We start from the raw sequence: 23200 nt of genomic DNA, 5'->3' as shown, positions 1-23200 counted from the left end.
ACCCTTCCAGGCGCCACAGAGCCCGAAAGGTATTTCAGATGCATGCCCCTCGCCCTGTAGAGTTGTAGGCGCCGCCTTTAGCTCTGGGACATAGAACCCAATGAAGATATACGACAACTGCTACGCTCCAGAAAAGGATTTGCTATCTCCATAAACGATGGATATTCCGTCACCACGCTATGGACCCAAGGGAGCTGTGCTCGCTTCTTGACCCCTCAGGTCCACCAAGTCAGAAGACCTTGGCCACGGCGCTACTCCGGACCCCGACCCCTCGTCCCTCCAATGAAGACTCATAGGAACCAGAGGGCGTGCGAAGCAAGGCTGAGGGAGACTCATAAATCAAAACCACTATACTACCGCCCATACCCTGCGCAGGGCAGCATTCTGTAACCAACCTGATATTCTATAGAGGCATCGACAGTATTATAGACGCTTATCTTCCTTCGCACTCATCAGAATGAAGAACCAGGTCGGGTAGACGTGAGCCACGAGACTAGGTAGAATACACATCCTAAAGCCCTCACCCTTGTAAAGCCAGCCCCTTCATCTATAAAAGGGGATGCGCTTCCTCCACCAAAGGGACCGATCTTTGACAGAACAACACAAGACACTCACACACACAGTCAAGCTACTACCAAGCTCTTGGCCTCCTTTCAACCCTTCCATCAGAGACTTGGGACCAGTCCCTCTCTCGATCGTTTGTACCCCCTACTATGAACCATTTTTGGTGCTAATAACACGAGTAGCAACAAACTGGACGTAGGGACATTCGGCCCGAACCAGTATAAATCTTGTGTCCTTTCGCGCACCATCCGAGCCTAACGCGTATTACTATAAATTTACTTACCGGTGCTTGTACGAAACATTGACAGTTGGCGTGCCAGGTAGGGGTCTTGCGTGTTCTAGATCAGGCCTCGGATGGCTACCCATGCAATCAGCTGGGCCTCGGGTGCACACGTGCATTTCGGCGACCTAGATTTTATCGTCACACTAGGAGGAGAACTGGCGCTGACCCACACGGCCGCACAGTCTCTCCCTTTGAAAGGTCCTTGTTTGGTTTTGGTAATTGAGTGACAACTTAGGTGGACTAATCATGTTTATGTGAGATACACAGGTGATTAGTCCACAGGTACATGTGTGTGAGCAACATATGCCATGAAGGTGAAAATGGCTTGGAGATGTTGCAAAGCTCACACATGTGATAATGAAGGAGCTTATTGCACATGAGACATGACATTGAGTCATGTGATCAAGGTGGAGAAGATCAAGACAAGACTTGGCTTGATGGACCGGTTGCAAGCGTGAAGGGTAAGTCGAAGGCTTTGGAGTGATGGACCGCGTGGCGGTGAAGCCTGAGCAAGACTTGGCGCCGATGGACAATGGCAACGGTGAAGAGCAAGTAAAGTCAAGATCGATGAACCAATATGATCACATGATGATATGAAGTGGATCATATCATTGTTGATCATGTTGGTGCATGTGTTGCATCAACATTGAAGGAGATGGAATGGAATGCGCAAGGCAAAGGTATAACCTAGGGCATTTCATTTCACCGGTCATAGGTGTGTAGAGAAGTTTATGACCGGGTTTAGGATAGATGGCCGTACTATCAAGAGGGGCAAACTTGTTTGCATATCGGTCATCTAGTGCCACTCGAGTGATCTAACTTTGCATCATCGCTAGGATCGAGTGGCGTGGCAAGTTGAGTGGCTAACATCCTTTGGGAAATGATTGTGAAAATGCTAACACACATACACATGATGGTGTACACTTGGTGGTGTTGGCACATTTACAAAGGAGGTGGTGTTTGCAGGGGTGAGATGGGTTTTGGGCGCTTTCGGGAAAATGGAGTCCCTATTTTCTATTGCGCTGGATGCAAATTCTTGGTGGTTGGCTCTTTGGAGCAAGGATGAAGAAGTTAGAAGTGAAAATGAGTTGATCGCGAAGATGCTGGCATCGGTCAACTGACCGGACGCTGGATCTGAATGCACCGGACGCTAGCAGGCTGCGTCTGGTCAGGCTGACGTACGATGACGCAGAAGCTGGAGTGTGACCGGACGCCGGCTGCGTCCGATCAAGTGTGACTGGATGCGTCCGGTCGAGGTCGGTACCTTACTGGAAACGACCGGACGCTGGGGGTTCAGCGTCTAGTTAGTTGAAAGCTGCTGCGTCCGGTCAAGTCAAGTGACCGTTGGAACCGGGACACATGGCCGTCTGTGGGCGATCGAACGTTGAGGTCCAGCGTTCGGTCAACATGACCGGAGCATCCGGTCGGCCCGACTGTTGCCTAGTGAAGGGGTAACGGCTAGTTTAGCTCTTGGGGCTATAAATAGAAGTGGCCTTCGGCCATGGCTGGTGTGGAGCACCTCAAGGGACTTAGTGTCCATGCTTATGAGTGCTTGGGAGCCCTCCATCTCACACATACTTGATAGCGATCATCCGATTGTGTGAGTGAGCGATTCTAGTGCGATTGCATCGTGAGGTTGCATCGAGTGGCACTAGGTGATCGAGTTGCAAGCCGGTGGTGCTTGTTACTCTTGGAGGTTGCCACCTCCTAGATGGCTTGGTGGTGGTCTCCATCGAAGCCCGCAAGAAGCTTGTGCGGCGCTCTGGAGAAGTGCTTGTGAGGGGCATTGTGCTCGCCCCGCGGGAGCCACGAAGAGCAACTCTAGTAAAGCGTGTCATTGAGCTACCCTCACTCAAGGGGTAGGTTCTTGCGGCGCCCGACGTGCGGGCTTAGCGAGTGATGCTAATTAGCTGCCGAACCACCAAGTGAGCGGTCGACACAACGGGGACTAGCGTGTTGGCAAACACGTGAACCTCGGGAGAAAAATCATCGTGTCAACCTTATTCTTCCCATTGGTTTGCATCCCCATTACACAAGCTTGCAATTACATTTATACATATTAAGCTTGTGTAGTTGCTCTTGTAATTAGATAGCTTGTGTAGCTTGCTAATTACCTTCTTGCTTGTGTAGCATAGAAGTAGCTCCCTTGCGTGGCTAATTTGGTTTTAGTAACCTTGTTAGTCACATTGCTTAGTTTGTGTAGCTAAGTATTTGCGCTCTCTAATTAGGCATTGGTTGCCTTGTTATTGAGCTTTGCTAGTGAGCTTAGTTGGCTTTGTGCTTTTGCTTACTAGCATGTGTAGGAGCTTCCTTGTTGCTTAAAGTACTAGTGGCATAGGTTTGTGTGACCTTGCTCCTAGAATTGTTTAGGAGAGCTCTAGCTAGCCCGGCACCTTAGTTGCATAATTAGTATCTTTGCAAGGTGCTAGTGAACATATATAGAGGGGTGTAGTCTTGGCTAGACCGATTGTTTTTATTCCACATTTATATCGGTTAGCCGACGCGATTAATTTTAGAAAAGACTATTCACCCCCCTCTAGTCCGCCATCTCGACCCTTTCACCCTTCCATCAACCTCAGCCGTCTGAGGCTTGAGGGCCCATGGGGCGACTCCCTTGGACCCCAGTTATCCAGGGAGCCCCGCGCAGCATCCCCCTTTTTCTGGAAGGCCCCGTATGAAGCGCCCCGACAGCATTTCCATTCGGTCTCCGCAACGCCACGGCGACCGCTGGCCACCTTCTGGCTCTACGCATGGTTCAGCCACCTACGGACAGCGAGTTCGTGGGGGTAATCAAACACGATCCGGAGACACTCTACGGGCTCCTCGTGGAGGAACCAGAGTCATCCTCTAGCTCTAACTCCAGCAAGGGGAGCCATCACCCTTCTCGGGAATGCTTCATGACGCAAACCCCCGAGGGGCACGTCCAAAGCATCTCCAGAGAGGAGACAACCCCAACTAGCAACCCCGATGCCAGGATCAAGGCGAAGACGGTGGCTCCATCTCATGTAAGGATGGAGCAACTAAGAGCACGTAAGCTAGAGATCGATGACGCCGGACAAAGCTTGTCCGGGAGTACCGAAACATCGAGGAGGAGATCAAGCGTCGCGGAGACAGTGGGCACGCACGCGCCTCGGCCCGTGATGTGCATCGAAGGATCCTCACCGATGATGGGACTCTCCCTCACTTCGCTCGGGCAAGCCAGAACATCGCCGCCGTGACGGCCTTGCTTCACGGCCTCCCAAAGGCCGCGACGTCTGAGGATCGCCGGGCCCACAAGGAGATTCGCACGTTGCTTGAGCGCGCGGTGGCGTAGTAGGCGGAAAGTTCGTTGTCTCGATGACACAAACCCAACACCAGCCAACTCACGCCCTCAGTGCGTCCCACCAGGGACGCGTCCATTCACCAAACACCGCCAGGCGGCAGGCTGCCCTCCGCCGTCCCAGTGCATCAACGCCTCGGCCATGGCCGCGACGTATGCAGCATCATCGATGCTCGGAGACGCACCCACGGTGACAATGGAGAAGCAGCACGCTGCGGCTACCATCCCCGACGTGGCGGACGCTACGACAGCAATGAGGACCAAAGCCCGAGCCCTGGCCTGCTAGGTCCTCAGGCCTTCGGTCGACACATCCTCAACGCTGCGTTCCCCCTAAGGTATCGACCGCTACCAACATCCCTAAATATTCTGGCGAAACAAATCCTGGGCTTTGGCTCGAAGACTACCGGCTTGCATGTCAGGCCGGTGGAGCGAGTGATGATGATTTCATTATTCGCAATCTCCTGCTGTTCTTGGCCGATTCAGCGTGAGCATGGCTGGAGCACTTACCGTCCAACGCCATTCAAAGTTGGGTGGATCTGACGGAGATCTTCGTGGGCAACTTCCAGGGCACGTACAAACGCCCTGGAAACCCATGGGACCTCAAGAACTGCCGCCAGAAGGCCGATGAAACCCTCCGCGGGTACATCCGGCACTTCTCTCGGCAGTGCAACGAGCTCCCTAACGTCACCAACACCGACGTGATAGGAGGCTTCCTATCCGGGACAACCTGCGAATCCCTGGTCCATAAGCTAGGACGCAGGGGCCCGTGGACTACCAAGGAACTCCTGGACATCGCCACCAGTCATGCCTCTAGAGAGGAGGTGGTCGAAGCCATCTTTGATCGCTCCGACGGAAAGACGAGGCGGGACGAGGACACCGGCGAAGACGCCTCCAACCGTCCCGCCAAAAGGAAAAGTAAGAAGCAACGATGCGACAACTCGCTCGTGGCCGCCGCCGACCGCAAAGGTGGCCAGAAGCCCACGGAGGGCACTCCAAACCACTTCGAGAAAATGCTCGAGGGGCCATGCCCAAACCACGCCTTCCCGGCCAAGCATCTATACAAGGATTGCGGCCTCATGCTCAAATACTTGTCCGGGGGCCTTAACAAAGGGGAGCAGGGGAAGGAGCCTGTTCCCGCCACAGACGACACAGAGAAGGACGATGCCTTTCCGACGCCGACCGACGCCCTCATGATCTTCAGAGGATCAACGGCCTATGACTCCAAGCGCCGCCAGAAGGTTGCACGCCGCGAGGTCTATACGGCTGGACCGCCCACGCCTGCCTTCCTCCGGTGGTCGGAATCCGCCATAACCTTCGACCGGACTGACCATCCGGATGCCATCCCACACCCAGGAAGGTACCCGCTTGTCGTCGATCCGATCGTCGGCCCAAAGCGGCTCACGAAAGTACTGATGGATGGAGGCAGCGGCCTCAACATCATGTACACCAAGATGCTCGATGAGATGGGCGTCGACCGAACGAACCTCTGTCCCATCCGAGCGCCTTTCCATGGCATCATGCCTGGTAGGCAAGCCGTGCCACTGGGGCAGATCGATCTGCCCATCACTTTCAGGGATCGGTCCAATTACCGGACTGAGACCCTCACCTTCGACGTAGTGGGGTTCCCGGGGACTTTCCATGCCATCCTGGGACGACCATGCTACGTGAAGTTCATGGCCGTTCCCAATTATACGTACCTTAAGCTGAAGATGTCGTGCCCCGCGGGGTCATCACCATCGGCACCTCCTTCCAGCGCGCTTACGAGTGCGAAGTCGAATGCTGCGTACACGCATCCGCAGTCATCGCCTTTGAAGAGCTCGCCACCCTCAGGGAGGAGGTCGTTGAAGGGGTACCCGACGCAAAGAGGTCGTTCGGGTCGTTCGAATCGGTGGAAGGACCCAAGGAGGTCCTCTTGGACCCCAGCAACTCCGAGGGCAAAAAAGTCCGTATCGGGACCGCGCTCTCCTCCGAATAGGAAAGCGCGCTCGTCGACTTCCTCCGTGATAACAAAGACATCTTTATGTGGAAACCCTCGAATATGCCGGGCATCCCGAGGGAGGTCGCCGAGCATACCTTAAAAATTCACCCGGGCTCCAAGCTGGTGAAGCAACGCCTGCGCCGCTTCGACAAGGAGAAACGCAGGGCCATCGGTGAGGAGATATCCAAACTGCTGGCCGCAGGATTCATTAAGGAAGTATACCACCCAGAGTGGTTAGCAAATCCCGTTCTTGTGTGAAAAAGAACGGGAAATGGAAAATGTGTGTCGATTACACCGGCCTCAACAAAGCGTGTCCAAAGGATCCGTTTCCTTTGCCACGAATAGACCAAATAGTCGATTCCACCTCAGGGTGCGAAACCCTCTGCTTCCTTGACGCATACTCCGGCTACCACCAAATCGCGATGAAAGAGTCCGACCAGCTCGCGACATCTTTTATTACCCCCTTCGGATCGTTTTGCTACATTTCAATGCCGTTCGGTCTGAAGAATGCTGGGGCGACTTACCAGCGCTATATGCTCAATTGCTTCGGAGACCTCATCGGGCGAACCGTTGAGGCCTATGTTGATGACATCATAGTCAAGTCCAAGCGAGCTAACCACCTTGTCGCCGACCTTGAACAAACCTTTGCGAAACTCCAGGCAAACGGCATCAAACTCAATCCCAAAAAATGCATTTTCGGGGTCCCGAGGGGCATGCTGCTAGGCTTCATCGTCTCTGAGCGTGGCATCAAAGCCAACCCGGAGAAGATATTAGCCATCACAAGGATGGGCCTGATCCAAAGCATAAAGCGGGTTCAACGGATCACAGGGTGCCTGACCGCCCTCAGCCGATTCATTTTGCGCCTCAGCGAACGAGGACTCCCCCTTTATCGACTCCTGAAGAAATCTGACCGCTTCGAGTGGACAGCCGAGGCTCAGGAGGCGCTTGACATGGTTAAGCGATTTTTAACTAAACCTCCGGTCCTAGTTCCTCCATACAACGGAGAATCCCTCCTACTGTATATATCGGCCACCACCCAAGTGGTCAGCTCCGCCTTGGTGGTAGAGCGAGAGGAAGAGGGGCACGCCTTCAAGGTGCAGCGCCCTGTGTATTTCATTAGCAAGGTGTTATCCGACTCCAAAGCCCGCTGCTCCCAAATCCAGAAACTCCTCTACACCATCCTCATCACCAAGAGGAAGCTACAGCACTACTTCGAATCACACCCTGTAACAGTAGTGACATCGTTCCCCTTCGGCGAGGTCGTTCATAGCCATGACGCTACGGGAAGAACCGCAAAGTGGGCGCTCGAGCTAATGGATCATTGCATTTCTTATGCCCCCCAAACAGCGATCAAATCTCAGGTACTGGCTGACTTCATCGTGGAGTGGACCGAGGTCCAGATGTCACCAGCAGTCGTCGATCAAGAGTACTGGACAATGTACTTCGATGGATCGCTAATGAAGAAGGGCGCCAGAGCAGGACTAGTTTTGTATCCCCCTCGGGGTCCACATGATGTACATGGTTCGGCTCCATTTCCCCTCATCAAACAATACTACAGAATATGAAGCACTCATCAACAGCCTATGAATCGCCATCGAGCTGGGCATTCGACGCCTCAACGTCAGGGGCGACTCTCAGCTGGTCATCAACTGGGTCATGAAGGAGTCATGCTGCCACGACGACAAGATGGAGGCATACTATCAAGAAGTCCGACGGCTGGAGGACAGATTTGACGGCCTCGAACTCAATCACATCCCAAGGTGCCTCAACGAAGCAGCCGACACGCTCGCGAAAGCAGCGTCCGGCCGAGAGCTAGTCCCGACAGGCGCCTTTGCCAGCGATCCACACAAACCCTCGATACGCTACACGGGGTCAGAACAAGCCAACGATGGCCCATCTAGTCCAACCCCAGGGGCCAATCCGCCAACTGCTCCGCCCAACCCCGAGGTTATGGAGCTTGAAGAGGGCCCAGCAACGGAGTCCGACCCTCTCGATGACTGGAGAACGCTTTACCTCGACTACCTCCTCCACGACATACTACCGGCAGACAAGACAGAAGCTCGACGGCTCACGCGACGCGCCAAGTCCTTCGTTCTTGTAGAGGGCGAACTCTACAAACGGAGTCACATCGGTATTCTGCAACTCTGTATCCCTAGCGAACATGGGAAGCTCCTGCTGGGTGACATCCACGGTGGAATCTGCGGTCATCATGCCGCACCAAGAACCTTGGTTGGAAATGCATTCCGACAAGGCTTTTACTGGCCCATCGCAGTAGCCGATGCCGAGCAAATTGTACGCACCTACGAAGGGTGTCAGTACTACGCTCGGCAAACACACCTCCTGGCCGAGGCACTCTAGATGATCCCCATCACGTGGCCCTTCGTGGTCTGGGGGCTCGACCTGGTTGGGCCACTCAAAAAGGTGCCCGGGGGCTTCACCCACCTACTTGTCACCATAGACAAGTTTATAAAATGGATTGAAGCTCGACCAATATCCACGATCAAATCTGAGCAGGCTATGCTATTCTTCCTCGACATCATCCATCGCTTTGGAGTACCGAACTCCATCATCACAGACAACGGCACGCAGTTCACCGACAGGAAATTCGTTCGATTCTGTGATGAACAACACATCCGGATCGATTGGGCAGCCGTCGCACACCCCCGGACGAACAGGCAGGTCAAGCACGCAAACGGCATGCTCCTTTAAGGCCTCAAACCCAGAATTTTCACCCGATTGAACAAGTTCAGCGTGCGCTGGCTCGCTAAGCTCCCATTCGTGCTCTGGAGCCTAAGGACAACTCCTAGCCGGGCCACCGGCTACACACCTTTCTTCATGGTCTACGGTTCCGAGGCCGTTCTCCCGACAGACCTCGACTATGGAGCACCAAGAATCAGAGCATACGACGAACAGGGGGCCAAAGCATCTCACCAAGACGCCATGGACTAGCTAGATGAAGCCCGCGACATCGCCCTCCTCCGTTCAGCTAAGTACCAGCAGGCGTTGCGATGGTACCATAGCCGACGGGTACAGGGTTGAGCCTTCAATGTCGGGGACCTCATCCTCCGCCTTGTGCAGAGCAACAAGGACCGCCACAAACTCTCCCTGCCCTGGGAAGGGCCCTACGTCATCGCGGAAGTACTTCGCCTGGGCGCCTACATGTTGAAAACCATCAACGGCGAGGTCTTCACCAATGCCTGGAACATTGAGCAGCTACATCGCTTTTACCCTTAAAATAAGCATATACTCTTCCTTATCAGTTTTTGTCATTACAAAACCTCAATCCTTAGTGACTTCCGACCCCTGCAAACCGCGAGGGGTCAGACCTCACTCGGGGGCTGAAATGAGTAATACAAATATTACGCTTGCAAAAACCTCCTGTGTTATATATTTGCAAACATTCTCTAATTTTTCCATTCTTCTCATAAACAAGTCCTAAGGGCTAAGATTTTGGGAACAAATTCTGAATACAACTGGTAGGACCGCGGGAGACCCACGCCCCAGCGGCTGCAACCTCTTTGCTCACCAACTCAATCAGAATTAGTTCACCCACATTCCTAGTTTCTTATGACTTAGACCGTGAGAAGGGTCGGAGGGCACTAAAACCGTTTCTACAAAAAAGAGAAAGATAAAAAGATTGCTTGCCATAAGCAAAAGATAAAAATTTGCTCATTTTTTGCGCAAATTCGCCACTTACAAAGTGATTTCATTACAAAAAGGACTAATATACTTATAAATTTAGAGGACTGTTTACTCGGGGGCTTCCCCATAAAATTATTCAATTATAGTCTCTGCTTAGCTTTACTAAAGTGCTGCTGCGGTCGCCGCGCCACGCTCTCCATCGGTGATGCCCGGGGCGTGTACACAGGCCAGCTCATCTACTGCGGTCGCCGTGCCATGCTCTCCATCGGTGACGCCCGGGGCGTGTACACAGGCCAGCTCGTCTACTGCGGTCACCGCGCCACACTTTCCATCGGCGACATCCCGCCGCTTCGCGGGATCCTCGAAGGCGCCGTCATCTACAATGCCTCCGCCGGGGCGTCCGGGGACTATGCCATCCTCGTCAGCCGCAACCCCGACAGCGACGCCTTCGCCAGGGCGTCCGGGGACTATGCCTTCGTCTCCAGCCACAACCCTGACAACGGTGTCAGAGCAAGAAATGCCTCCCGCCAAGGGAGGAACACAGCAAACGACGGCGAAGTCGACAACGTACGACACCCGCCAGTGCTCCTTCTCCTTCGGCAGCAGCGACTCCTCAACAAGGGCATCACGCACCATCTCATCTACATTGCATGACCTCCGGCTCGACATCAGGCTCCAGATTCACGAGTGGATTTGTGAGTTTTCTATCTCTCTGGCATTACTCTTCCTTACTCAGGAACCGCCGTGACGCACGGACGCATTCGGTGAAAAGGGAGAAGGAGAGGTAGCGGCTCAGAGGCAGAAGAAGAGGCAGGATGAGAACTCCCCTCCCCCTCCCTATTTAAAGAGGAGACACTGTAGCTAAGGAAAGGCAAAAGGTTGGACGAAAAACCCTCTCTCTTCCCCTCCTTAAATACGGAATCAATGCTGATAGACACCTGAGGGGACGCGCCGGAACTGACGGGACGCGCCCCGGCCGACGAGGCGTCCCCCCCCCCCCCCCCCGCGGTCACACTGGACATTGTCTAGGTAGGGCCCGCCACTGACCCGCTCTGGACACGGCAATTAAGGCGCCCACATGGGTAGACAACCCTTCGCCTCCCCATGCAGGACCACGGAACGATCCGACGACAGGACCTTTGTAAAGGGGAGCCCAATGGCTCTCCTGGGTCGACCATGCAGCCCAGGAGAGACGACGAACGAACGTCCAAAAAAAGATAAGCATCTCTGCCTTCTTACTTTACGCGTTAAAGATTTATTACCGAACTTCCAACCCCATCAAACGGCGGGGACACGAACATCACTCGGGGGCTGCCGAGGATGTCTACTAGTCTAGACATCCTCTTCACCCAACCCCTCCGTACGCTTGAAACCAGAGGTGTGGAATACGAGCATAGAACTTTGAGTAAAACTAGACGAACTAGCAGACCCTACGCCCCGACAGCTACGGTGTTTCTGTTCACCAGAATAATCATACTCAACGCCCCCCGTGTCTCCAGCTTCGACATCTGCCTTCTCAAGAAGGGTTCAGAGGGGTCCGCCTACAGAATCTCCCCCAAAGAAGCTGTCAGGTTGCCCAAGTCAATCGAACGGCTCGGACCACCACCGAGATACAAAATACGAAGAATAGCGATTCTTATGCAGGTTACTTCAACCTCGTCGCAAACATCAGGGCCCGAACCCCACGCGAACACATCTGGTAGGAGCTTCTCCATCACCCATGCCACCAAGGTAACGTTACCGACCCCGCCTTTATTTCGATTAAATTATACATTCAAGCATTACATATGCAAAACATTACATCCCAACGCTTCGTGTCGCATCACGAAACGGCCGTCGCCTCATTCGATATAGGTGGTAGCAGGGCGAGGTTCAAAGGCCAGCCCGTGAAGGGCTCGAGGCCGCCTCGTGCCGAACAGAGCCAGGGAGAAATAACTGAGACAAGCCCCAGCGGCCCTGCCCGACCCCGCTCAGAAGCGGACAGTGACGTCTCAACCTTTTCTCGTTCGATTCTAACCCCGAGCCAAACCCACATAATCTCCATCGAGGAGAGGCCATTGGGCCACCTGAGCCTATCGAACGGCTCGGGCATCTGCCGGGAGGCGGGTTAAGAAGTTGTGGAGTGCCACCAGAGGGCTCTGAGGACCCCATCAGCAAATGATGGACCTGGATTCCACACGAACGTACCCGTTAGCGAGCTCGTTGAGCGCGATACTCGAGCCGTCGAGGCAAGTGTCGTTTACTCAGCCCCTCCGATTGCAAAAATTGAGGACGGGGTAACACGCAAATTATGGCCGACCCCTATTAGACCATGACAAGTCCCGGGGCACGTGCCGATCAATACAGGGACACAGGTTCGAAGGCCCTGCCTTGCCGAGCCCATAAAGTCCCCAGTTGGGGATTTCTGTTGGAAGACAGGGCGGGGAATATTGCAATGCCATCCAAGGACTTCGCCGACCCTGTCACCAAAACCACGGAATGGGATTCCATTTGAACGTTCTGGTCTCCAGTAACCCCCGACCCCAGTAAATGCAGGGGGTCAGACCTTACTCGGGGGCTGGTTAAGGTATGGCTATCTCCCTTCCTTCTTTCGAAACAATCTCCTCGCATCAAGACCAGCGGCAAGATTCGGGGGAACAGATTGGTGAGATCGCAAAAAATCAAACAAAACGAAATTACGAAGCAAACTCATGAAACTACGTCCAGACTTGAAAATACCGACACTTGTTCACATATTACATATAAGTTGTTATAAAAAATATTCAACTAACTACTCCCGCGAAGGGAGAACCATCTCTTTCAGATTATCCGCCAGGTTTTTCACAAGGGGAGCAACCATCTTCTCCATTGCCTCTAGCTCATCATCCTCATAGGTGGATGGGAAACCTTTGCTCATCACCTTCAGGTTGATTTCCTTCTCGTAATGAGCATGGGCGATGGTGAAGGCCTGGGTGATCCCGGCGTGAAAAGCACTCTCCTCAAGCTGCCCCACCTGAGCCATGATACCTGCGCCACGAGCCACGAGCGGGCTGGTCTCCACTGGCTCCACCACCTTTAGGGCATCAAGGACCACCCCGACCGTAGCTTGTAGAAGATCATGCTCGTCGCTCTCAGTCTGAAGGGTCCTTCGTACATGGGCAAGCTCCTTTTCTAGCTTGACAGAGACATTTTCGGCGCTCAACCTTCGGCTCACCGCGTCACCGAGATCCGCCCAGAGAGAACGGACCACCTCGACGTCCTTGTCCACCTTCTGCTGAAGGGCCGTGGCCCTACTCTCGGCCTTCCGCCTGAGGTCCCGCTCCATTTCCAGCTCCTTCAGGACCTCGCCAGCCTTCTCATTAGCCGTGGCATTCCTCTGCAGCAGCTCGTCTCGCCCCTTTCGGAGCCTGGCGATCTCCTCCCCATCCAGCTTTGACCTCATCGACAAATCCTCAAACATCCTGTGGGCCTCCTCCGCGTCTTGACGCGCCTAGGCCTCCCGCTCCTGGGCGGCAGCAAGCTATGCGGCCATGTCTGCTCGCAGCCGAGCATCCTCAGAAAGGCGATCCCACTCTGTCTTCTGCTCGCGGAGGAATCGGGATTTATTCTAGCTACGAGCAACAAGAATCTAAAGAGGAAGAAGACTGGTATCAGAAATGCGAAAACACAAAAACATGTGAAGAAAGAAGAAAACCAAGCGAATACCTAGGTAGTAGGAACAATGATTTCACACAGGGCTCCTCTAGCCTGGTCCAGGGCATCCTGCATGGTCAAGATTCTGATGTCAAGACCCTCCCGCTCCATGCTCTCGGCATGATCATCGAGCGAGAAAAGAGCCGACGTCGGATCCTGGGCGGCCATCCACTGGAGCGACGGCTCCCCCCATGCGGGGGAGGGGCTTCCTCCCGACAAAGGGGCCGGGGGCGGCTCCCTCCTGACCCTATGCGGCACCACCGCCGTGCTCGAGGACCCTCCGACCGGACCCTCATCCATCTAGGCCGCTTCGAGCGCCACGGGCGGATCCACCTGGGCCCCCAGTGCCGCGGATTGCACTACGCCCTCGAGCGCCACCACAGCTATGCCCGGCTGATCCTGGCTTGGCGCGGTCACGACCACCTCTACCGGCGGTATGTGGCCCTCGGCTGGCTGTACCACGTCCACCATGGAGGAAGCCGCCTGCTTGGTAACCACCACGGGCGTGGGCGCCACCACAGACACCGTCGGGTCGGCCAACGCGGCTCCAACGTCGACACCACCACCATGGAGGAAGCCACCTGCTCGGTAACCACCACGGGCATGGCGCCACCACAGATGCCGTCAGGTCGGCCAACGCGGCTCCAACGTCGACACCACTCCTGCCCGAAACAGGGGTGACGCCAAGCGACGCCATCCGTCCCACTTGAATGGCGAGGCTCTTCTTGGGCGCCAGCCCTAGGGGGTGACCCATCCGCAAGAACCTACACAAAGGTAATAGCCGTTAGGTCAAAATAGAAATGGAAAAAGGATGAAAATAGGGGAATCAGCAGCTTACGCTGACGCCCTCGACCGGCGGGAGCGTTTTGGGGACGGATCCTCAGATCCCTACCCCGACTCATCTGGGCGGGACCGTTTTGAGCCTGCCCCCTGCTCCGAGGCAGTGGGGCTCATCTCCCTCACCTCGTGGGGCGCGGCACCAGAGCCGCTCCCCTCCATCGTCTCATGGGGCGCGGCATCAGAGCCACTCCTGTCCACCATCACCTCGGGGTCGGCGGCGGCAAGCCCGCCTTCCCTCATCCACCGATCCTTGGCCGACACGCCATGCGAAGCGGCGGACTCTCCGGCCTCCACCGACTCACTTCCCTCCGCGTGGAATGGGAAGGGTCCCTACACGGACGGGTGGGCACTTGTCAGCGTGTCCTCATCCTTCTACGACGCCCCAATCCACATCGACGACTACCTCGTCGTCATCATCATCGTCGTCGTCGTCATCACTGCTCACGTCCTCTCCCCGATCCCATGCCTCCTGCTTTAGTCATTTCGCCTTCTTCGTCTGCTCCCTTGCTTTCTTGTTCCGCTCGGCCGCAAGTCGATTCGCCGCTGCCACGGCCTTGTCCTTTGGTAGCGGAACCGGACTATCTTTGAAGACTAGCCCTCGGCTGGTCCCAACGTCGCAAAAGCAAGTATCAAAAAATGGAGATTCAAGAAAAAGAAAGAGCACGGGAGAAGAGGGCTTACGAATTCGAAGAACCCAGGTTCCGGCCACACTAGGGGATGTCCGGGCACCAGATACACAATGTCGAGGACGCTGCCTTTGGAATCCTTCGTCAGCTCCATTGCCTCTTTAATGCGTTGCGCCACTTCCGAGAAAGGGAGCGCCTCGTCAACAAGCACCGTCCCCTCGAACGACATCCCGGGCATCATCCGATGCAGGGGAAGCACGCGCACCATTAGCGGCGCCACCCTCCTCGCATGATAGGCACCGATAATCCCCATCCCCTTTATGCCCCGATCCTTCAGGGCTTGGAGGGCGGAAAGAAGGTCGGAGAGGTGTTTCTTGTCTTTGAACTGGACGCCCCAGCCCCACGACTCCAGAGCCTCTTCAATAAGGCGCCCAGTGTACCTCGGTAGGGTGGCACTCACATCATCCCTGACATAAAACCACTGCGAGTGCCATCCCTTGTTGGATGTCGCTAGACGCATGTATCGGTAACCCCTCGACCGGGTATGGCGCAGATGAACGCTGGCACATCCCATCGGCGCGTTCGCATCTTTCCCCCCAATCTTCCTCTTCGACAAACTAACGGTAAAGAAATACCGCCACAGATCAAAATGGGGATCGATCCCTAGGAAACCCTCGCACAGGGCAACAAACGCCGCCATATGTTGAACCCCGTTGGGAGTTAGATGCTGCAGCTCCACCTCATAATAATCCAGCAGCCCCCGAAGGAATCTATGCACGGGTACCGTAAATCCCCGCTCATGGAAGATAGCAAAAGAAACGACATACCCGTCGGGCGGCACCGGCTCACCCTCGTCGCCAGGTAGCAGCCACTCCTGGACGGCGGACAGCGGGTGGAGAAGGCCACGGCGGACGAGGCCCTCCAAACGCCGTGAGGTGATGCTAGATCTACCCCACAACTGCATTAAAGCAATTAGGGAGAAAGGCAGGCGCAAGCTTGACGGCGGCTACAACATGGATGCAAGCCGGTCGACGGTGGCGGTGCGGGCGCAGGAGGCTGGGACGATTGGTGGTAGATGTTTTAGACGCAAAGGCAAGGGGGCGAAATACGGAACCTTGGGGGCGAACCCCATGGTTTTATAGGGGCGACGGACGCGAGAAGGGCAACCGTCCGCCTCGATCTCTGAGCCTACCACGCGCACCGCCGCGTCGCGTCGCAGGACACGCGCCTGTAGTCCCTATCCTTTCCCACCGAAAATCACGGTGGATGGTTCGCCTTCCCTAGGCAAATCCGGACTCTCTTCCCACCTGGGGAAGGCAGGTCACAAAGATTTTTTCTATTTTGGCCCACCTAGGGCCCAGAAGCTCGACGGCCGGCCCAACTGAGGACGGGTCTACGAACGATCCGAAATCAAGGGCACAAGTATTACTGGGATCCCAGTCCACGGACAAGCCCAAATTAGGTCAGCCCTGAATGAGATCCTCACGAACGAGATACCACGACCCCCTCGAAAATATATCCGGTTGACAAAAAACTAAGTCCTTCAGCCTTACCCGCGAAGGGTCCGTTACAACCCCCTGGGCGACCCTGCTCGAATCACCCGGGGCTTGAGGGCTACACCCATCGGGTGCGCTCGCGCGCACCCTCTGGCAAAATAACTCCGACGAAATCAAAAACACCCTCTAGTCGGTTCTATCCGAATCACCTAGAGGCACGAGGGCTACTGTCGGGGACCTAATACCAGGGTACCCCAGAAGGTGGAACCAATAACCACCGAGCGTTAAAAACTTCTGGACGGATATGGGCGCCATAACGTCTCTTGCTCGAAGGATAGGAGTTTGGTTCCGCCTCGCCCGATGCCTTTGGGGCAAGCTTGGTCTCGCCCGAGGGCTGAGGAATAGACTTTGCCTCGCCCGATGCCTTTGAGATAGCTCTGCCTCGCCTGAGGGCTCAGGGCTAGTCTTCGTCTCGCCCGACGCCTTTGGGGCGGGCTCGGTTTCGCCCGAGGGCTGAGAGATAGACTCCGCCTCGCCCGACCCCGGAGGGGCGGGCTCGGTCTCGACCAAGAGATAAGGACTGGCCTCCGCTTCACCCGATGGCCAGGAACAAGCCTCGCCCTGCTCGGTATCTAAAGACTGATTTCATCTTACCTGACAACTTCTCCCCGTTCCCTCATGGTGATGGGTACAGGGCAAGACAAGACGTTCGGGTCAACCATGGCTCCAATGACCATACCCTGCGCCCTGGCAGGAAAAGTACTGCCAGGGAATGACAGGACAGGTGCTTTAGACCCTTTCGGGCGCCGCAGAGCCCGAAAGGTATTTCAGATGCGTGCCCCTCGCCCTGTAGAGTTGTAGGCGCCGCCTTCAGCTCTGGGACACGGAACCCGACGAAGATATACGACAACCGCTACGCTCTAGAAAAGGATTTGCTATCTCCACGAACGACGGATATTCCGTCACCACGCTATGGACCCAAGGGAGTTGTGCCCGCTTCCCGACCCCTCAGGTCCACCAAGTCAAAAGACCTTGGCCACGGCGCTACTCCGGACCCCGACCCCTCGTCCCTCCAACGAAGACTCATAGGAACCAGAGGGTGTGCGGAGCAAGGTTGAGGGAGACTCATAAGTCAAAACCACTGTACTGCCGCCCATACCCTGTGCAGGGTAGTATTCTGTAACCAACCTGACATTCTACAGAGGCGTCGACAGTATTGCAGGCGCTTATCTTCCTTCGCACTCATCAGAATGAAGAACTAGGTTGGGTAGACGTGAGCCACAAGACTAGGTAGAATACGCATCCTAAAGCCCTCACCCTTGTAAAGCCAGCCCCTTCATCTATAAAAGAGGATGCGCTTCCTCCACCAAAGGGACCGATCTTTGATGGAACAACACAAGACACTCACACACATAGTCAAGCTGCTACCAAGCTCTTGGCCTCCTTTCAACCCTTCCATCAGAGACTTGGGACCAGTCCCTCTCTCGATCGTTTGTACCCCCTACTATGAACCATTTTCGGTGCTAATAACACGAGCAGCAACAAACTGGACGTAGGGACATTCGGCCCGAACCAGTATAAATCTTATGTCCTTTAGCGCACAATCCGAGCCTAACGCGCATTACTATAAATTTACTTGCCGGTGCTTGTACGAAACACCGACAGTGATCCTGTGAAGTAGGATGGTAAAACAAGCTAGTAGTAAATTGTGAGGAAAGATCCTTAGTAAGACTCATTTCTGATGCAAATCTTTCCTTTCTATAAGGCATGTTGGATTTTACCATAATGTGTTCCAAGTGGCTTGATAAAGCAAAGATGTTGTCCTACAGAACATCTTTTGAGGAGCACACCTATATGAGTCAGACTGCTGGTCACAGTCTATGAGATTTGAGTGATATCTAAATACTCATGAAAGACACTGGAGTATGACTTATATGCTTTCAAATAGAGAAGATGCCTTTTGCAGCCAAGTATCAGCTAAGGACTTTAGTGACATTCACCTTACACAAAACTGTCAATTCAAGGCTTAGTCTATTGTTCAGTTATGACTGAGTGAAACTATTGTTCTAGATGGATGTTCAACTTAACAGTCTCCATCGAAATACTAATATATAAAAGAAATGTGGTTCTGAGACTACTTTGTTACAAACCCTAAAGTTTGGTAGGGATTGTTGGATATATTATAGGTTGGCCGGTATAATATTTAATAAATCAAATAAAACTCTATTGTACGTAACATTAAGCGTTGTATGGTTTAATACCGTATGGGATTTTGACTGACCGTTTACTCAGCTTATATGGTTAGAAATTATCTATCTTAATTGAGAAGCTGAGAAAAGGACAAAGAGATGCCACACGCGCGCGTGCGCCGCCGCCGGCCGGGCCGAGGCCAAGGCCGAGGCCATGGCCGTGGCATGGCGTGGCGTGGCAGGTGGACGACGGGAGGGCGTGGCCAGTCTTTTGCCACTTAATCCACATGGTTATGGGAGTTTTCTCTCCTTGATGGTGGAGGCAAACTGATTGCTCCAGTTACCGTCCCTTTCGCTTTCCGTCTTGTGGGATTCTTCGCTACCTTTTTTCCTTTCCGTCGCAGTCATATATCCGTAGTCCTCCGTCAGTCCTTCTTCCTTCCGCAACCGCTCTCGAGAGAAACCACATCTCAGTAGCCCTCTGGCTTCTCCGTCCCGTACCTCTACGCGCACGGAGTAGTGGGAGAGCAGGTGCCTCCGGAACCCTCGTCCGCCTGAGAACCTTGCACGGGGTGAGCGGCGATTTGGTTTTTGGGGAGCGATCTGCGACTGCTCGTCTACGTACGTCTTCTTGCTAGTGGTGATCGCTCTCGGAACCCGTCTTCTTCCTGGTGATTGCTTGTGAAACAGCAAGGCGTCTTCTTCCTGGTGACCGTTTGTGGGACTGCACGACGAACATCTTCCTGCATCGACTGCGGTCTACGACTTCGAGCAACGCACTATGTCAACTAGTGTGAATGGAGCCTTCGATGCCCTCGGCATGGGACCCTCCGCTGGGTACAATCTAATCTCAGTGATTACTGTACTTTGTGCTTTTACTTTATCCATCTGTATGTCATGTCTGCATGGTGTAGCGTTCATTAGAGATATACACATGCACATATATGCCGTCATGAACCTACTGATGTTATATTTCTGGATTAAATTGATCATGAAAATGCCTAAATTTCTAACACCTTTTATGTCAACGTCGACACGCGTGGCCGTGTCGCCTCGCTCGCGCAGGAATGGCGCCGATGATGGCGTCTTGCTCGCCGGTCATACCTTGCAGCCGCACCGTCACCTCCGCCACCGCCGCATCCCACGTGGAACACGTCTTAGGGTTTGGAGTGACCATCAGGAGAGGCATGAATGGGAGGGGATGCTCTAACTAATAAATGTTTTTAGCTTCTCGGATGTTCAAAACGAAAAGGGAAAAGAACCCTTATTTAAATGGAAATAATCATAAGCTAATTCTTTTTATTGCTTCTCTATCCATTCCTCCCTACAAAATACTCCTTCCGTTCTAAATTATAGAACGTTTTTAGCTTTTTTTAGATTCATTGTTCTTGTTATGTATATAGACAAATCTATATGTAAATACATAGTAAATGCTATATATATATCTAAAAACATCAAAATGTCTTATGATTTAAACCGAGAGAGTATATCGAGAGCATCAAAGCAACGGCCTCCGATGATGCTTGCTAAATGAATGTTCTCTAATACTATGCTATGCTCCATAGCCACTGTCTTTTGCGGAAGTTAGCATACACAAAGAAGTCTCATATTTTTTTTTTGTCAAATACTACATCCGTCCCTAAAAGAATGCAGTTCTAGCACAGTATCACGTTTTAGTTTCATAAGTTTAAACAATTATAGATTAAAAAATATCTATATTTATGATACCAAATAAATACCATCAGATTAATTACAAAATATATTTTTATAATAAATTAATTTAAAGAAATAACTGTTAATATTATTCACTAAAAACTTGTTAAACGTCAATCACTTTTCATGGCACGAAACCAATAGTTGTATTCTTTTCGTGACGGAGTTACTACAAAAGTCGTTACGCGTGCACCAAATTATAGTACGGAGTAGTATTGTTTTTTTTATCAATTCTAGAAGTATATTAAATTTTGGAATAAAGGGAGTTCGGACCTGTCACTTTCGCGTGTTTGACTCTTCACATTAGCGACGCATGTTCAATTGTTCAGACCCTACCAAAACCGCTTATGTTTTCTGTTCCGCGAGCATGACGTTGAGGCTTTCAACGTTACGCTAACGACCGCGGGGCAGAGTATGTACGAAGTAATTCACCACGGTACCACCAAGGACCACGATGCGTATGCGTTCATTCACTCGTTCAGTAGCCATAAGTATGTATCCCTGTCGGTTACCTTATAACACACAGGGAAATAGCATTTATCGTCGAGTACCACACACCAACTTTCTTTTCTTTACCGTGACATAGGAAAATGTTCTAGTCTAGAGCCACTTTGATAGCAGTACTAATGGTTAATTACATAAAGTTTAGGTAAGGACCGTCCAAACAGGAAAATAATGAATGAACTAGTAATTTTGAATTCATAATATCTTAACCTGTAACTAGTTCTAGTACTAGTCTCAAGTGATTCAAGCAAATACAGATCACTGAACTAACAAACGGCAACTAAAAAATAGTCCTAGTTCAACAAATATATAAACTAATACATAGAGTAATTTTTAGTTCGTATCCAGCTAACAACGACTCCACAAGTCAGTAAAAAGGAGCTAATAGAACTTTTTTTTTCCCCGAATAGCCAACAAAAAAACATAAAGGACATATACTAACAGAGAACAAGAAGAGCTAATAGGACTAATGGGTGTCCATAAAACTTTTTGACAAGGAATCAAAACTTCACCTAACTAAACATTACTGTTGTTCCTAAACCTAAATCAAACCAAGCCTTTGTTTAGTTGCACCAACTTTGCACCTCCAAAATTTGCACAGTGCAAGATTCTCCGTCACGTCACATCAAATCTTTAGACACATGCATGGAGTATTAAATGTAGGTAAAAAAATAACTAATTATACAATTTGGTTGTACTTTACGAGACGAACGTTTTAATCTTAATTAGTCAACGGTTGGACAATTATTATCAAATACAAATGAAATACTACAGTACCACTACAGTGTGCGGTGCTTTTTGGATGTGTAAAGTTTGGGCAACTAAACGCACCCCCAACAACTGTTGTTAGTCAATCAAACACCATACGGAGTACCCAGGCCTTGTTTAGATCAGTTTTTCACTCTCTCTATTACATCAATTTTTAGCCGCTTGCATGGAGCATTAAATGTAGGTAAAAAAATAACTAATTGTACAGTTTAGTTCGAAATCACGAGATGAATCTTTTAAGCTTAGTTGGTCCACGATTGGACAATATTTACCAAATAAGACGAAAGTGCTACTATTCATCGGTTTGAAATTTTTTGCAATCTAAACATACATGGCCCCAGTGAACTTTACAGCGAGCATCACATTTTCACTCGGAGCGAAAACCCTCCCAACGGCCAGTACAGCGGCCAGCAACCTTTCCACACCCCACACTCATTAAATACGCCCGCAGGAGCCCCACCACACTCTCACGACACTCCACAGTCCCAGCGAGCTAGAGAGCTCACTCTTCACTCCCCTTCACCGCGTGAGGAGTGACCCTGCGAGTCTGCGACCGAGGCGGGGAGCAGGCGACCAGCCATGGCAATGCGCGCCGTTGCCGTGGCGGCGCTGCTCGTCGTGGCGTCCTTGGGCGGCGGCGCGTCGGCGGCGACGCTGGCTCTGTACAACCGGTGCGGGGAGACGGTGTGGCCAGGCATCCAGCCGAGCGCGGGGAAGGAACTCCTAGCGCGCGGCGGGCTACAGCTAGCCCCTGGCCACTCGACGTCGATCCGTCTCCCCGCGGGGTGGTCGGGCCGCGTGTGGGGGCGTCAGGGGTGCGCCTTCGACGCGTCGGGCCGCGGCCGCTGCGCCACGGGCGACTGCGGCGGCGCGTTCTACTGCAACGGGGCCGGCGGCGCTCCCCCCGCCACGCTGGCGGAGATCACCCTGGGGACCACGCCCACGGCGCAGGACTTCTACGACGTGAGCCTGGTGGACGGGTACAACATCCCCATCGCGATGACGCCCGTGCACGGCTCCGGCGCGCACTGCGTGCCGGCCGGGTGCGTGAGCGACCTCAACCGCGTGTGCCCCGCGGGGCTGGCCGTGCGTGGCGCCGGCGGCGAGGGCGGGAGAGGCCGCGTGGTCGGGTGCCGCAGCGCCTGCGCCGCTTATGGTGCCCCGCAGTACTGCTGCACGGGGCCGCAGTTCGGGAGCCCCCAGCAGTGCAAGCCCACGGCGTACTCGCGGCTGTTCAAGTCGGCGTGCCCCAAGGCGTACTCGTACGCCTATGATGACCCGACCTCCATCCTCACCTGCTCCGCCGGCGCATCCTACGTCGTCACCTTCTGCCCGCACCACCGCTGATGCTGATGATAGTCCCATCCACACAAGATAACATCAATGGCGTTGGCTTTTACGAGGCTCATGGGTTTAGCTGTAGCCTGAGGCTGCCGTTCTTGTTTCTTTTTCGTTCTTTTTCTTGTTGGTATCGTTTCGTTGCATCCTGTACCTGTCTGTAGTATCGTGTCGTATGGTCGTAGTGTGATGAAAAAAAATAAAATCTGTGGTCTACCGCTGGTAGGCCGAGATCAGACGGGGGTATATCAGTAATTCAGTATCAGTA

The 23200-nt window shown here is 53.1% G+C and overlaps 1 protein-coding gene across 1 annotated transcript; it reads left to right on the top strand.

Annotated features, from left to right (window-relative positions):
- The first annotated feature begins 22064 nt into the window (after positions 1–22064).
- On the top strand, positions 22065–23200 carry LOC136521690 (thaumatin-like protein). Its single transcript, XM_066515446.1, has one exon. The coding sequence runs from the start codon at positions 22174–22176 to the stop codon at positions 22939–22941; it is 768 nt and encodes a 255-aa protein (XP_066371543.1). The 5' UTR covers positions 22065–22173; the 3' UTR covers positions 22942–23200.

This window comes from Miscanthus floridulus, chromosome 18, assembly GCF_019320115.1.
Source record: "Miscanthus floridulus cultivar M001 chromosome 18, ASM1932011v1, whole genome shotgun sequence".
Classification (NCBI taxonomy): domain Eukaryota; kingdom Viridiplantae; phylum Streptophyta; class Magnoliopsida; order Poales; family Poaceae; genus Miscanthus; species Miscanthus floridulus.
This window is presented reverse-complemented; position numbering and strand designations above follow the sequence as displayed.